We start from the raw sequence: 13,466 nt of genomic DNA, 5'->3' as shown, positions 1-13,466 counted from the left end.
AGAAATTTACACTATTTAATAAGAATGTGAAGTGCTTCTAATCAGTGCAGGAGTAGGAGAAATCAGACACTGCGGTCTTCTGGCTCCTCTCTGTCATGGTAAACTCATGACAACATAGCTGAGCCACTACCATGCTTCACTGTAGGCAGGGTGTTCTTTTCAGCATATACTGGACTTCATTTTTCCTCTTCCAGAAATACCATAGATCAGTAAGCCTCAAAAGTTCCATTTTTCTTTGAGCGCTCCAATGAACAAAATTCTCAAATTGCTGTTGATTAATGGCATCATTTTGAGCATATTGGAGTGACGTCTGAGTTAGTAGAGGTGTACCTTTTGGAGCATGGGCATGGGGGTCTTGATCTTTTAATAAGCACCTTAGTGTGCTAATAGAAACCTCAGTAACCTTAATGTATCCTTTTCCTTGTTTGTGCAAGGCAATGATCTCCTGACATTTCAGTAGCAGCAAAGAAGAGGAGATTTGAACAACTCCCAATCACACATTGCATAAAAACATCTGTGCAGAAATTGACCTGTTCCACAGATTTTAAAAACACAACATATCAATTTCTGCAGTGGATTTACATTGTAAAGTACAAGTTGAGCTCTACATAAATACGCAAGGCATATAGATTTTGTCATGGATTTCTCTGCAAATTTAGTGGCAAATGCACATCATATTTTTTTCTGCCTCATTTACACTACATTTGAGCTTAACCGAACAATCATTTTTCTTGTCTGAGAAAGAGAAAAAATTAGCTACAAGGAAAAAACTGTATGTTCATTCTAGACTAGTACTGCCGCCCCCACTGGAACCTCAGCTAGTCTGCAGAAATCAACATTTGGTGGGGGGCATCACAAGACTGCCTCAGCCAATAAACAGCCAGATAAAATGTGAACAAGAGCTTGTCACTATCTTTGAGTATAGATTGGAATGGATTCTGAGACCACAGTATCACCATCTTTGAACTATGGATATGATGATGAATTACTCTTACCATTTGATTTGGCTATTTGATGGATGAATATTAGCTTGATGTATGTCTGAAAACTAATCTCATTCCAAGTACCATATGCATATTGTCAACTATGAAGTTGGGTGGATGAGTAAGGTCTCATGCTGCTCTTCTTAAGTCAATGGTAAAAATTAAACCTTGCACTCAAATTTTTACCATTGTACGGTTTGGGTACCTACCTTAGCACCACCCATAGTAGTGCTCACGGTGTTTATTTATATACACTCTTCTTAATTCAGTCTCCGCATACCATGACATCATGAAGAACTGTGAGCCAGTGTCATAACGCCTATACAAGATGCAGACTTGGGCTTTGGAGACTCCACTCTTAGCCACAGATCCTATTATACAGGTCCTTCTCAAAAAATTAGCATATAGTGTTAAATTTCATTATTTACCATAATGTAATGATTACAATTAAACTTTCATATATTATAGATTCATTATCCACCAACTGAAATTTGTCAGGTCTTTTATTGTTTTAATACTGATGATTTTGGCATACAACTCCTGATAACCCAAAAAACCTGTCTCAATAAATTAGCATATCAAGAAAAGGTTCTCTAAACGACCTATTACCCTAATCTTCTGAATCAACTAATTAACTCTAAACACATGCAAAAGATACCTGAGGCTTTTATAAACTCCCTGCCTGGTTCATTACTCAAAACCCCCATCATGGGTAAGACTAGCGACCTGACAGATGTCAAGAAGGCCATCATTGACACCCTCAAGCAAGAGGGTAAGACCCAGAAAGAAATTTCTCAACAAATAGGCTGTTCCCAGAGTGCTGTATCAAGGCACCTCAATGGTAAGTCTGTTGGAAGGAAACAATGTGGCAGAAAACGCTGTACAACGAGAAGAGGAGACGGGACCCTGAGGAAGATTGTGGAGAAGGACCGATTCCAGACCTTGGGGAACCTGAGGAAGCAGTGGACTGAGTCTGGTGTGGAAACATCCAGAGCCACCGTGCACAGGCGTGTGCAGGAAATGGGCTACAGGTGCCGCATTCCCCAGGTAAAGCCACTTTTGAACCATAAACAGCGGCAGAGGCGCCTGACCTGGGCTACAGAGAAGCAGCACTGGACTGTTGCTAAGTGGTCCCAAGTACTTTTTTCTGATGAAAGCAAATTTTGCATGTCATTCGGAAATCAAGGTGCCAGAGTCTGGAGGAAGACTGGGGAGAAGGAAATGCCAAAATGCCTGAAGTCCAGTGTCAAGTACCCACAGTCAGTGATGGTGTGGGGTGCCATGTCAGCTGCTGGTGTTGGTCCACTGTGTTTCTTCAAGGGCAGGGTCAATGCAGCTAGCTATCAGGAGATTTTGGAGCACTTCATGCTTCCATCGGCTGAAATGCTTTATGGAGATGAAGATTTCATTTTTCAGCATGACCTGGCACCTGCTCACAGTGCCAAAACCACTGGTAAATGGTTTACTGACCATGGTATTACTGTGCTCAATTGGCCTGCCAACTCTCCTGACCTGAACCCCATAGAGAATCTGTGGGATATTGTGAAGAGAAAGTTGAGAGACGCAAGACCCAACACTCTGGATGAGCTTAAGGCCGCTATTGAAGCATCCTGGGCCTCCATAACATCTCAGCAGTGTCACAGGCTGATTGCCTCCATGCCACGCCGCATTGAAGCAGTCATTTCTGCCAAAGGATTCCCGACCAAGTATTGAGTGCATAACTGAACATTATTACTTGTTGTTTTTTTTGTTTGTTATTAAAAAACACTTTTATTTGATTGGATGGGTGAAATATGCTAATTTATTGAGACAGGTTTTTTGGGTTATCAGGAGTTGTATGCCAAAATCATCAGTATTAAAACAATAAAAGACCTGACAAATTTCAGTTGGTGGATAATGAATCTATAATATATGAAAGTTTAATTGTAATCATTACATTATGGTAAATAATGAAATGTAACACTATATGCTAATTTTTTGAGAAGGACCTGTAGGTCAATGGGCTTCTTCAAGCACTCTGTTGTGTTCACTTTTCTGTTCTTATGAAGGAATAGAAAACTGAAAATAATAATGCAAATGTAAGACCAGCCTTAATACTAGAGGAGATTGACTCGCGCATACAAAAATCTTTATTTTGTTTCCATGAACATTGGCACGATTAGATCAAAAATTCTAAATGGGAGCCAATTTTTTCCACTACAAAATTCCGTGCCCAATCTCACGGATGCCCTTGGAGTGAATTTTCAAATGTGTAGTGAGTTATCATCCTCAGAAACTGGAGAGTAAGCGTGAACTCCAAATGGGATGAGGTACTCGACCAACGCACGTACAGTACATGTGGAATAGGATATGGACAAGTCAATGATGAACACACTGCAAAGAAATAAACCAAAATAGATAATAGATGTAGAAAGGGCTAAAAATATCAATGTAACTAAAGATTTTATTATTATTGATTTGCATAAATTTACATAAACCTGACTATATCCTCCATGTTTTACCCAAATTTGTGTAAATATTTGTGTTATATAGAGCATTATACTGAATTAGCCTCCAGTGTGCAGTGCCAGTCTAGGCTGAATTGATGCCAGGATCTTCAGGCTTTTACAGATGCTTTAGAAGGAAATTGAGTTTCTCCGCTCACAAACAATATATCAAGAGGAGATTAAACAAGAATGGAGAGGCTGTCCCATTACAACTAGACAAATCTACAATGGAGATGCCTACTGTAATTACAGGCGCACTCATCTGCCTGAGCCGGGCACTCCTGGGTATACAGCCCTTGCCTTGTACGCTGGAAGTCATTATGTCCAATTTGTGTATTGTCAGAGGCGAGGACTCTGGAGAAGAAACATATAAGGACCAATCTTCTGTGTCTCGAAACATTTGTGTATATGAAATATATGACTTGACAGTGTTAGATAGCGGTGGGAAGTGATATCACCCTTGTCCCCTGCTTACAGGAGTATGTAGAGGATGCAAATGCTGAAAAGAAGGATTTACAATATTTTTAACTGAGCACTCTCATGGACATCCCATCTGGGTACAAAACAAAAAACTGTCACCAGATTTTATCCATATAAAGTACGGTCACCACTTTTAAGCCCTCCTTTATAGCATTCTAAACGGCTGTATGTATGTCCCCAATCCCCTCTACAAGGCCCAAAATAAGACCATTTACTTTAACCACAGATGGCACTGTCTGGTCCGATGGGTTTATCTGGTCTTTATACGGTGCCTCTTCTCTTCTTATGATCGCTATCCTCCTTTCCTGCTTCAAGTGGATGACGTGTCCTACATCATCAGCACAGTGTCCCCAATAGCGCTCCTGTGCAGGCGCACTTTTCTTTGCCCTACCGAAGGCACAGCAAAGTGTTGCAGTGCACATGTGCCGGGAAAGGCCAAATAGCACCGATGTCCTTAGTTAAAGTCGGTGCATGCACACTACAGTATTTTGCTTTGCCTTCGGCATGGCAGAGGAAGGTGTACCTGCACAGGAGCCCCTTAGAGGACACTGTGTAGATGATATAGGATGTGTCATCCACACGAAGCAGGGAAGGAGGACAATGATCATCAGAAGAGGGTAGGCGCCAGATCAAGACGAGAGACGCCCATCAGATTGGACCATGCCATCTGTGGGTATGTTAAGAGGCCTTTTTTGTGCCTTGCAGAACCAATTGGGGACATATATACAGCATATTAGAATGCTGTACATGAGGGTTTAAAAGTGCTGGCCGTACTTTATATGGGATAACCTGGTGACAGGTTTCCATTAAAGCTGCTGACTGGCATTGAGTGAAACTACAGTATAATCATGTTCGGCCAATCCCTTGACTTTAGACAGTAATTGATGTGCAGAAGTGAAGGCTATAGTGAAGTTGCTGTATACTTGATCCTGAGCTGCATCTTTCTTACCTGCCTGAACATTAGAGAAAGAGGTTCAATAGAATCCATAATACTCCATATACAAAGGAAATAAACTACAGCTAAGGCCCTCTTAGGCCACACTCTTCCAAAAGGTATCAATCTCAACTCAGGAAACAATGTTCCAGAAAACTTACACAGAACAGTTAAAGGGGTTGTTCACTACTCTGACAACCCATCCTCAGCCCATATGTTTTCCCCAGTAAAATGATAACATTTATACTCACCTCCAGTGCCAGCACCATTCCAGTGGTGTCAGCACGGTCTCTCCCGCGGCTCACGTGACGGTCCGGGCTGTCAATCAGCGGCCACTTCACTCTCTAGAAGTCAATATTTACAAATTAAAAGAGGATGCAATCACTCCCTATAAGTAACAATGAATAATCAACTTTATCTGTGAAGCAAACATGGCAATCCTCCCAAAACTATAATCCGTACAATGTACCAGAAGTCCAGAATACGAATCCGGGATGCGAAGCCGAAGCGCAAGTATAATTGGGTTATGCAGCTAGACAATGATCAGACACACAAAAGTCTATATCTAAATGGATAAGAGATGAAAAGTTCGGGATTGGCCTAGTTATAGCCAGGACTTAGAGATTTCTCAGCAGCGACTGAAAATGAGTAGTTCGTGCACAAAGATTTACCATTGTCTGAACATAAGCAAAATGGGCTAAAATCTTAACCAGTGAAGTGAAAGATGATGTCAAATTATAGGAAGCTGCTGCTAAAGGTGGATCAGAAACCATCCAGTGTGAAAAATGCAATAACGACATACGGACGGGGTTATATAATTGTAAGTGGGCCACGCTTGACGTTTACATTTGTTTTATGCTTGGTGCAAAACATTGCGATTGAAGTCTCATGTTCGTCAATATTATAGGATTACTAGGTTTTGCTTTTCATTATGTCTTCGCTCCGCCAATTCATCTACTATCCAACAGACTAAGGGAAAGAAGGCACGCTATGCCAAATTTGTGATTTTATACTTTTAATATTTTTTATCACAGGATTAATAATTTAAAAATGTCCTCTTTATATTTTTTCTCAGATACACCAAGATGAAACTTCAGGTCAATCAAGAAGGGAAAATCCCTGTTAAAAAGTAAGTGAGAACTTCTAAAGCGTAACGATTAGTATATATTTCTGTATGAATTAGTAATGCGTCTGGATGGTCTGAAACTTTGAAATACTTTAAACCTTATTAATGCTCGTTAAAGAGTAACCATCATTTTTCTTTTTTTTTTTTTTTTGCATTAATCAATAGTACATGTGAAAATAAGAAACTTTATCTTATTAGAGAAATTTGCAGTTTTCTCCTCCGGGACTGATCATTCATTCTCAAAAGTCTCAATTTAAAGATAAAATCTGTATTCAGTGGAGACAGATTTTCCAACTAAAAAGATCGGAAATGATGATCGATGCACATAACGTTATATGGAGAATTGCAACCGTCATTTCCAAGATATTGCAGTAAAATTTCTGGAGCAACCTAATAATAATAATAATCTTTATTTTTATATAGCGCTAACATATTCCGCAGCGCTTTACAGGTTGCACACATTATCATCACTGTCCCCGTTGGGGCTCACAATCTAAATTCCCTATCAGTATGTCTTTGGAATGTGGGAGGAAACCGGAGAACCCGGAGGAAACCCACGCAAACACGGAGAGAACATACAAACTCTTTGCAAATGTTGTCCTTGGTGGGATTTGAACCCAGGACTCCAGCGCTGCAAGGCTGCAGTGCTAACCACTGAGCCACCGTGCTGCCCCCTCAATGAACCTCTAGTTCATTGGCTTCTCCCCTGGAATTTTAAAAGCACTGACTGTCATCTATCTCTGTAACGTAAATAATCTGTCTTCACTGAATACAGATTTTACAGATTTTACCACTGAATTGAGACAGAAAAAAGAATCTAGGAGGAGAAAGAAGCAGATTTCTCTTATATGTGTGGTGTTGATTCATGTAATGAAAATTAAAACAATGGTAACTAAGTGTTAACCAACAGCTTCACCCCTTTGGTAATACATTATATAGAAGAAAGGGAAGGAGCTGCAATTTCTTTCTTTGTGTCTCTGAGGCTGAATGCTGTGTTATGATAGCCGGCTTAGGATGCTGAACAAAGGACAAAGTATGGAGGACTACATGTCAGCAGGTTTAGGCTGGTTTCACACTTGCGTTTCAAAACGCATGTGTTTTAAAAAAAAAAACGCATGGTGAAAAAACGCATGTAAACGCGAGCAAACGCTGTGTTTTTTTGACGCATGCGTTTTTGCATGTGGTTAAAAAAACGCGGCGTTTTGACGCGTTTACATGCGTTTTTTCATGCGTTTGCGTTTTTTAAACGCATGCAGATAAATGTGTGACAGCTGCCAATCATCAAAATAAAGTAAAAAACCCACTATAAACAGAAAGAGCTAGGGTTAGGGGTAGGGTTAGGGGTAGGGATCCTAACCCTAACCTTAACCCTAAAGGGATCCTAACCCTAACCCCTAACCCTAACCGCTAACCCTAACCCTAAAGGGATCCTAACCATAACCCTAAAGGGATCCTAACCCTAACCCTAACCCTACCCCTAACCCTACCCTTAAAGGGGTTAGGGCTAGGGTTAGGGGTAGGATCCCTTTATCAATTTTATGGTGTGGGGTGGTTTATCAGTGTGTTTTTTTTGTTTGTTTTTTAAACGCATGCGTTTTTAACGCATGCAAACGCATGTGGTTAAAAACGCATGCGTTTACATAGACAGCAATGCATTTTTTTGCGGCAAAAAAACGCCGCTCAAAATACTACATGTTGCATTTCTGCAACACAACACATGCAGAAAAAAAATGCATGCGTTGCAAAAACGCGTCAAAACGCATACAAAAAAACGCATGCGTTTTTAATGTTAAATATAGGGGGAAAAACGCATGCGTTTTTTTGCGTTTTTTACCACAAAAACGCAAATGTGAAACCACCCTTACTAGTCCTCTAGTGATAATCTCCTGCTGATAAAACACTGATTTTATCAAAACTTCACTAAGCAGCTCAATAAGTGACACACCACGGGGATCAGGGTGTCTGCACCTACATGATGCAGCTCTTAGATTAGATTAGACCTGGTAACAGATTCCCTTTAAGAGTTGTGACTGTTTCCCGGTTACAAAGTCATTTGTTCTACATCTGTAAAATGAATTCATATTTAGATTTTTAATTATGCAGTAATCTGATTACTGTTATTGAATCCAAACATCTGCAGACCTGATGAAATGCAGACAAACCTGTCAAGTGATAGTATAAATGAAAACAACGGTAGAAGATGACCTGTTTTTGGTGGAAAGTGCATATACAACGTAAACTGTGCATAAACAGAATTAATTGTGGTGGAGGCTTTTTAGAAAATAGTTCCTATGAACATCACATAATAGCAAGAGGACATTTTAAGAATATAGGAACTTTAGAGGGATTTTTTTTTACTTACCGGTAAATAATTCCCTCCAGAAATATTCATATCTTTTAGAGATTAATGACCATTTCAGAAAACTTTTTACATGTTATACTAACGTGCCAGACATTTTAAATAGTGGAGGTTCGAGCGTTGAGACCCCACTAATTGCTGAACTGAAGCGTAAGAAGGGCTTAGACGAGAGCTTGGTCACTGCTAGTGCTGTCTAGAGCACGGGAGCTCAGCTGAGCATTTCCCTCTCTGTGTTTTGGCAATTAATGGGAATCTCCCCACTTGGACCCCCACTAATCTATTTTTTTTTTTCATTTTTTTTTAAAGATAAAAGACTGTGCTGTCAAATTAAAAATGTTGCAGTGGTGATGGCTATGTTTGTTTTGTTCACTGCTCTGCTATGCTTATGTTTTACATGTACCTTTTGTCGTGGATTTTGTGCCAAATATTTAATATTTTGTGAAATGTGTTGGATTTTGATCTGGGCACATGGGTCAAGTTGGGTGACAATCATGGTCTATCTTCAGCTGCCAAATAAAAGTTGTCTGTGATAAGATAATATTTTTAAATTATATATTAAACTAGTGTACAGTTACACTAATTACTGTGACACTAGCCACTACTCAATGTGATGCTAGTCACCTCTCACGGACTTGCTGTGAGGCAGGATATTAAATAGGCAGGTTAAATAACAAGAGGTCTCACAATAGACGAAGGGAAAAAACAAAAGCATAGTCAGGTCTCAATCCAAGGTCAGAGTATCAGGAAGGTAGCGGATCAAGACAAAAAGGTAAGCCAAATGGATTGTCAAATGTAAATCCAAGGTCGGCAACAGATGTTAGGATGCAACTCAGAGCACAGGGCAAACACACACACCACTTGAGCAAAACTACGTTTGGCAATGGTCTGACAGTTGTCAGAGTGCCAAATAGCCTTGTAATAACCCAGAACCGATGATACATGGAGGAGATCCCACAGACCCAGCCAGATAGGATGACTGAGCTGTCATTCACACTACTCACACCTCTGCCTCAAATTAGTAGGTTGTGTTGTCACTCACCATCCTGACAGCTCAGCAAGCCCTCGATCCCGTAGGGTGGCTGAGCTGTCATTTACAGCCTTCATAGGACACAATGATTGGTGGAATCATGACAATTACATTTAACAACCATTTCTTTTAAAGGGAACCTGTCAATATGAAAAGAAAGAAAGACGTCTCTTTTTCTGATTTGAAAGTAAATCTTGCAAAGAAGATATATTCAAATGGTTCCTTCTTAAAGGGAACCTGTCACCCCCAAAATCGAAGGTGAGGTAAGCCCACCGGCATCAGGGGCTTATCTACAGCATTCTGTAATGCTGTAGATAAGCCCCCGATGTTACCTGAAAGAGGAGAAAAAGACGTTATATTATACTCACCCAGGGGCGGTCCCGCTGCTGGTCAGGTCAAACGGGCGTCTCCGGTCCGCTGCGGCGCCTCCCATCTTCATTACAAGACGTCCTCTTCTGATCTTCAGCCACGGCTCCGGCGCAGGCGTACTTTGCTCTGCCCTGTTGAGGGCAGAGGATAGTACTGCAGTGCGCAGGCGCCGGAAAGGTCAGAGGCCCGGCGCCTGCGCACTGCAGTACTTTGTCTGCCCTCAACAGGGCAGAGCAAAGTACGCCTGCGCCGGAGCCGTGGCTGAAGATCAGAAGAGGACGTCTTGTAATAAAGATGGGAGGCGCCGCAGCAGACCAGAGACACCCATCCGACCGGACCAGCAGCGGGACCGCCCCTGGGTGAGTATAATATAACGTCTTTTTCTCCTCTTTCAGGTAACATCGGGGGCTTATCTACAGCATTACAGAATGCTGTAGATAAGCCCCTGATGCCGGTGGGCTTACCTCACCCGCGAATTTCGGGGTGACAGGTTCCCTTTAATATACAGTGCCTTGAAAAAGTATTCATATCCTGTGAACACTTCCACAGAGCTTAGACTAATTTTTTTATAACCTAACCCAGCTTTACTCTTCTCCACAACTTTATACCTGACCTGTCTGTTGTGTTTCCTGGTTTTGACGATGCTGTTTGTTCCCTAATGTTCTCAAACAAACTTCTGAAGCATTCACAGAACAGGTATAGTTATCCTGAGAATAAATGACATACAGGATTCAGTTCACTAATTATGGGACTGCTGCAGGCAGCTGATTACTCAGAATTTTATTTAGGAATATCAGACTACAGGGGGCTTAATACAAATGCTCTTCTCAATTTTCTGGTTTACCTTATATTTTTTTAAAAAATGAGTTATCCTGCCTTTACAATTCACAAATACTTGCTACTTTGTGTTGGTAGTTCACATAAAATCCCAATAAAATACATCTAAATTTGTGGGTGTAACATGACAAAATGTGAAAACCTTCACGAAGTATGAATATTTTTCAAAGCATTGTACAGTATATCATAACACAATAATATATTATTGTCCTAGTCTTTGAAGTTGTGGTCTGATCAGAATACCTAGCTCTAATTTTTCCTTCTTTACCACGCTCCTGTGCATGTAAAATGTAAACTAGTCGTAGATCAGCGGGGGAATCTTTCGCCACTCGCCATTTATTCAAACATTTCTATGAAAAATGTAAATATTCTAACAGGAAAGGAAGCTTCTTTGCAATATAAATGCATTTTCTTTTTTAAATGTACCAAACTAAGCATTGAAATGACTGTAATTCCCATCGGCAGAACACTATGATATGATTTGATTCATTCAAGGTGCCTATGTTGTTCCTTTCAGAAGCAGATATCTGTGTCATGCCCGCAGGTGCAGACGGATGTTGCAGCGCAGGCTGATCATTATAAATATTGATTTGATGTCCTGGCTTGGAAGAATGACAGGATAAAAGATACAAGAATGCACACAGTCATATTATGATAGCATCATGCAGGTGGCAGGTCACATTTATGTATGTATATCAGGTAGTAATAGAAATGAATGATTAGCATTCAAAAATACATGAAACGATAAGGGAATAACATTGCAAAAAAGACGGGGGAAGAACCCATATAGGGCATTAGGGGAGCTTAGGGATAGGCACAGGCTGTGTTAGGAGATGCCCCAATCCACGTTTCTTACTATTAGGGCCTCCCTCCCCCTTTTCCCGATCCCGTTGTTGGTGTTTGTTGTGCTATTTGCTGGACCGACCCTTGTGGGTCATGACAGGCCCTCTCTAAAAAAAATAATAGAGTTCTTTCTGCTATAAATATATTTTCAGAAATTAATCATTATGGACTTTTTAACTTAGGACTGAGGTTAAAAGTTTAATGGGTAAACATTCCCTTTAAGCTAGTTATTAAATTGCAGGCATATTTATATTCATAAAATGTCACGTTAAAGTTAACTAAATGTTAACTAAATTCTAATGGAAACATCAAAAAAAATAAAAGGTGGCGACTTCAATATTCCAAACACGCTGCAAAATGAAAATAATTAATTATGTAGATCTATTTTTTAATATCATTTGGGAATATACCAGCAAGGATATGCTTAACAAGCAAGAAACGAAGATGAAAGGAAAAAGTGAAAACTGTCTCGGGCAAATCAGATCATGGCAAGCTTTGGATTTTTAGTAGGTCAAAGGAAATTATAATGATAATGTCTGAATATCGACCGAGAGTCTATGAGAGCGTTCTCATTTTAGAGAATTATTCAGATCACACTCTTCTTCAACATCCTAGAAACGCATTGTTGATTCAAAACTGTTCAATCTTATTAGGACGGATAAAATTAATTCATTTTCCGATGGATTTTTGTTCATATAAAGCAATATATAAAGACTTCATCACTTTTCTTCATTTTTTTTTTTTCTTTCTTCCTAGCATATATCGTCTATTCTCTGCAGACAGAAAACGAGTGGAAACTGCATTAGAGTCTTGTAATCTTCCATCTGGCAGAGTAAGTATCCAAAAGGCAGGAGGAGACCTTGATATATGTATTCATGGTTAACAAGGAAGTAAATGGAACAATCAAATGATATGTAAAGATAAAACATTGCTGATGATTTCTGCTTTGGTAATTGCATAAAAATTCCCAGTGATAATGCCGGCCTCTATAATGGTTAAGTTTTGAATGCGAGTAAAATAGGCCATACTGTCACGCTTACATATATACGCTTCTATCTGGAATAAAAGAAAGTCTGCCATTACATCCCGCTGTGTTATGAATAGCTTAAAGGGCACCTGTCACCCCGAAAATCGCAGGTGAGGTAAGCCCACCGGCATCAGGGGCTTATCTGCAGCATTCTGTAATGCTGTAGATAAGCCCCCGATGTTACCTGAAAAAGGAGAAAAAGACGTTATATTATACTTACCCAGGGGCGGTCCCGCTGCTGGTCAGGTCGGATGTGCGTCTCCGGTCCGCTGCGGCGCCTCCCATCTTCTTTCCATGACATCCTCTTCTGATCTTCAGCCACGGCTCCGGCGCAGGCGTACTTTGCTCTGCCCTCTTGAGGGCAGAGGATAGTACTGCAGTGCGCAGGCGCCGGGCCTCTGACCTTTCCGGCGCCTGCGCACTGCAGTACTATCCTCTGCCCTCAAGAGGGCAGAGCAAAGTACGCCTGCGCCGGAGCCGTGGCTGAAGATCAGAAGAGGACGTCTTGTAATGAAGATGTTAGGCGCCGCAGCGGACCGGAGACGCACATCCGACCTGACCAGCAGCGGGACCGCCCCTGGGTGAGTATAATATAACGTCTTTTTCTCCTTTTTCAGGTAACATCGGGGGCTTATCTACAGCATTACAGAATGCTGTAGATAAGCCCCTGATGCCGGTGGGATTACCTCACCCACGATTTTCGGGGTGACAGGTTCCCTTTAAAAGTAATTTAGCCCGCATATGATTACATGCACAAATATAATAAGATGATTCAAGAAAAATATTGTTTCCACCTTTGAAAGTGTATGGTTCAAAGGAAAATGAGCCAAACGTCTGCCTTTTCTATATTTGTAAGCTGTTATTCAATATTATTGGCTATTTGAGGCTGGAGAAAGGCTGACTTCAACTGATGGACTTCAAGAAAGTTAACATGGTGAAAGTCATAAAATAATTGTTTCTTCCTCCATCTTATATATCTATATTGAGAAACCTTT

At 40.6% G+C, this 13,466-nt stretch overlaps 1 protein-coding gene across 1 annotated transcript in view; it reads left to right on the top strand.

Annotated features, from left to right (window-relative positions):
* The window catches only part of PLCB1 (phospholipase C beta 1), an 865,647-nt gene that overhangs the window by 518,756 nt on the left and 333,425 nt on the right, over window positions 1–13,466 (top strand). The window contains exons 6-7 of the mRNA XM_069768815.1: window positions 5,959–6,012; window positions 12,201–12,276. Coding sequence (XP_069624916.1) covers window positions 5,959–6,012; window positions 12,201–12,276 — 130 coding nt within the window. The remainder of the gene's footprint in view (window positions 1–5,958; window positions 6,013–12,200; window positions 12,277–13,466) is intronic.

This window comes from Ranitomeya imitator, chromosome 5 (assembly GCF_032444005.1).
Source record: "Ranitomeya imitator isolate aRanImi1 chromosome 5, aRanImi1.pri, whole genome shotgun sequence".
NCBI classification, from domain to species: domain Eukaryota; kingdom Metazoa; phylum Chordata; class Amphibia; order Anura; family Dendrobatidae; genus Ranitomeya; species Ranitomeya imitator.
This window is presented reverse-complemented; position numbering and strand designations above follow the sequence as displayed.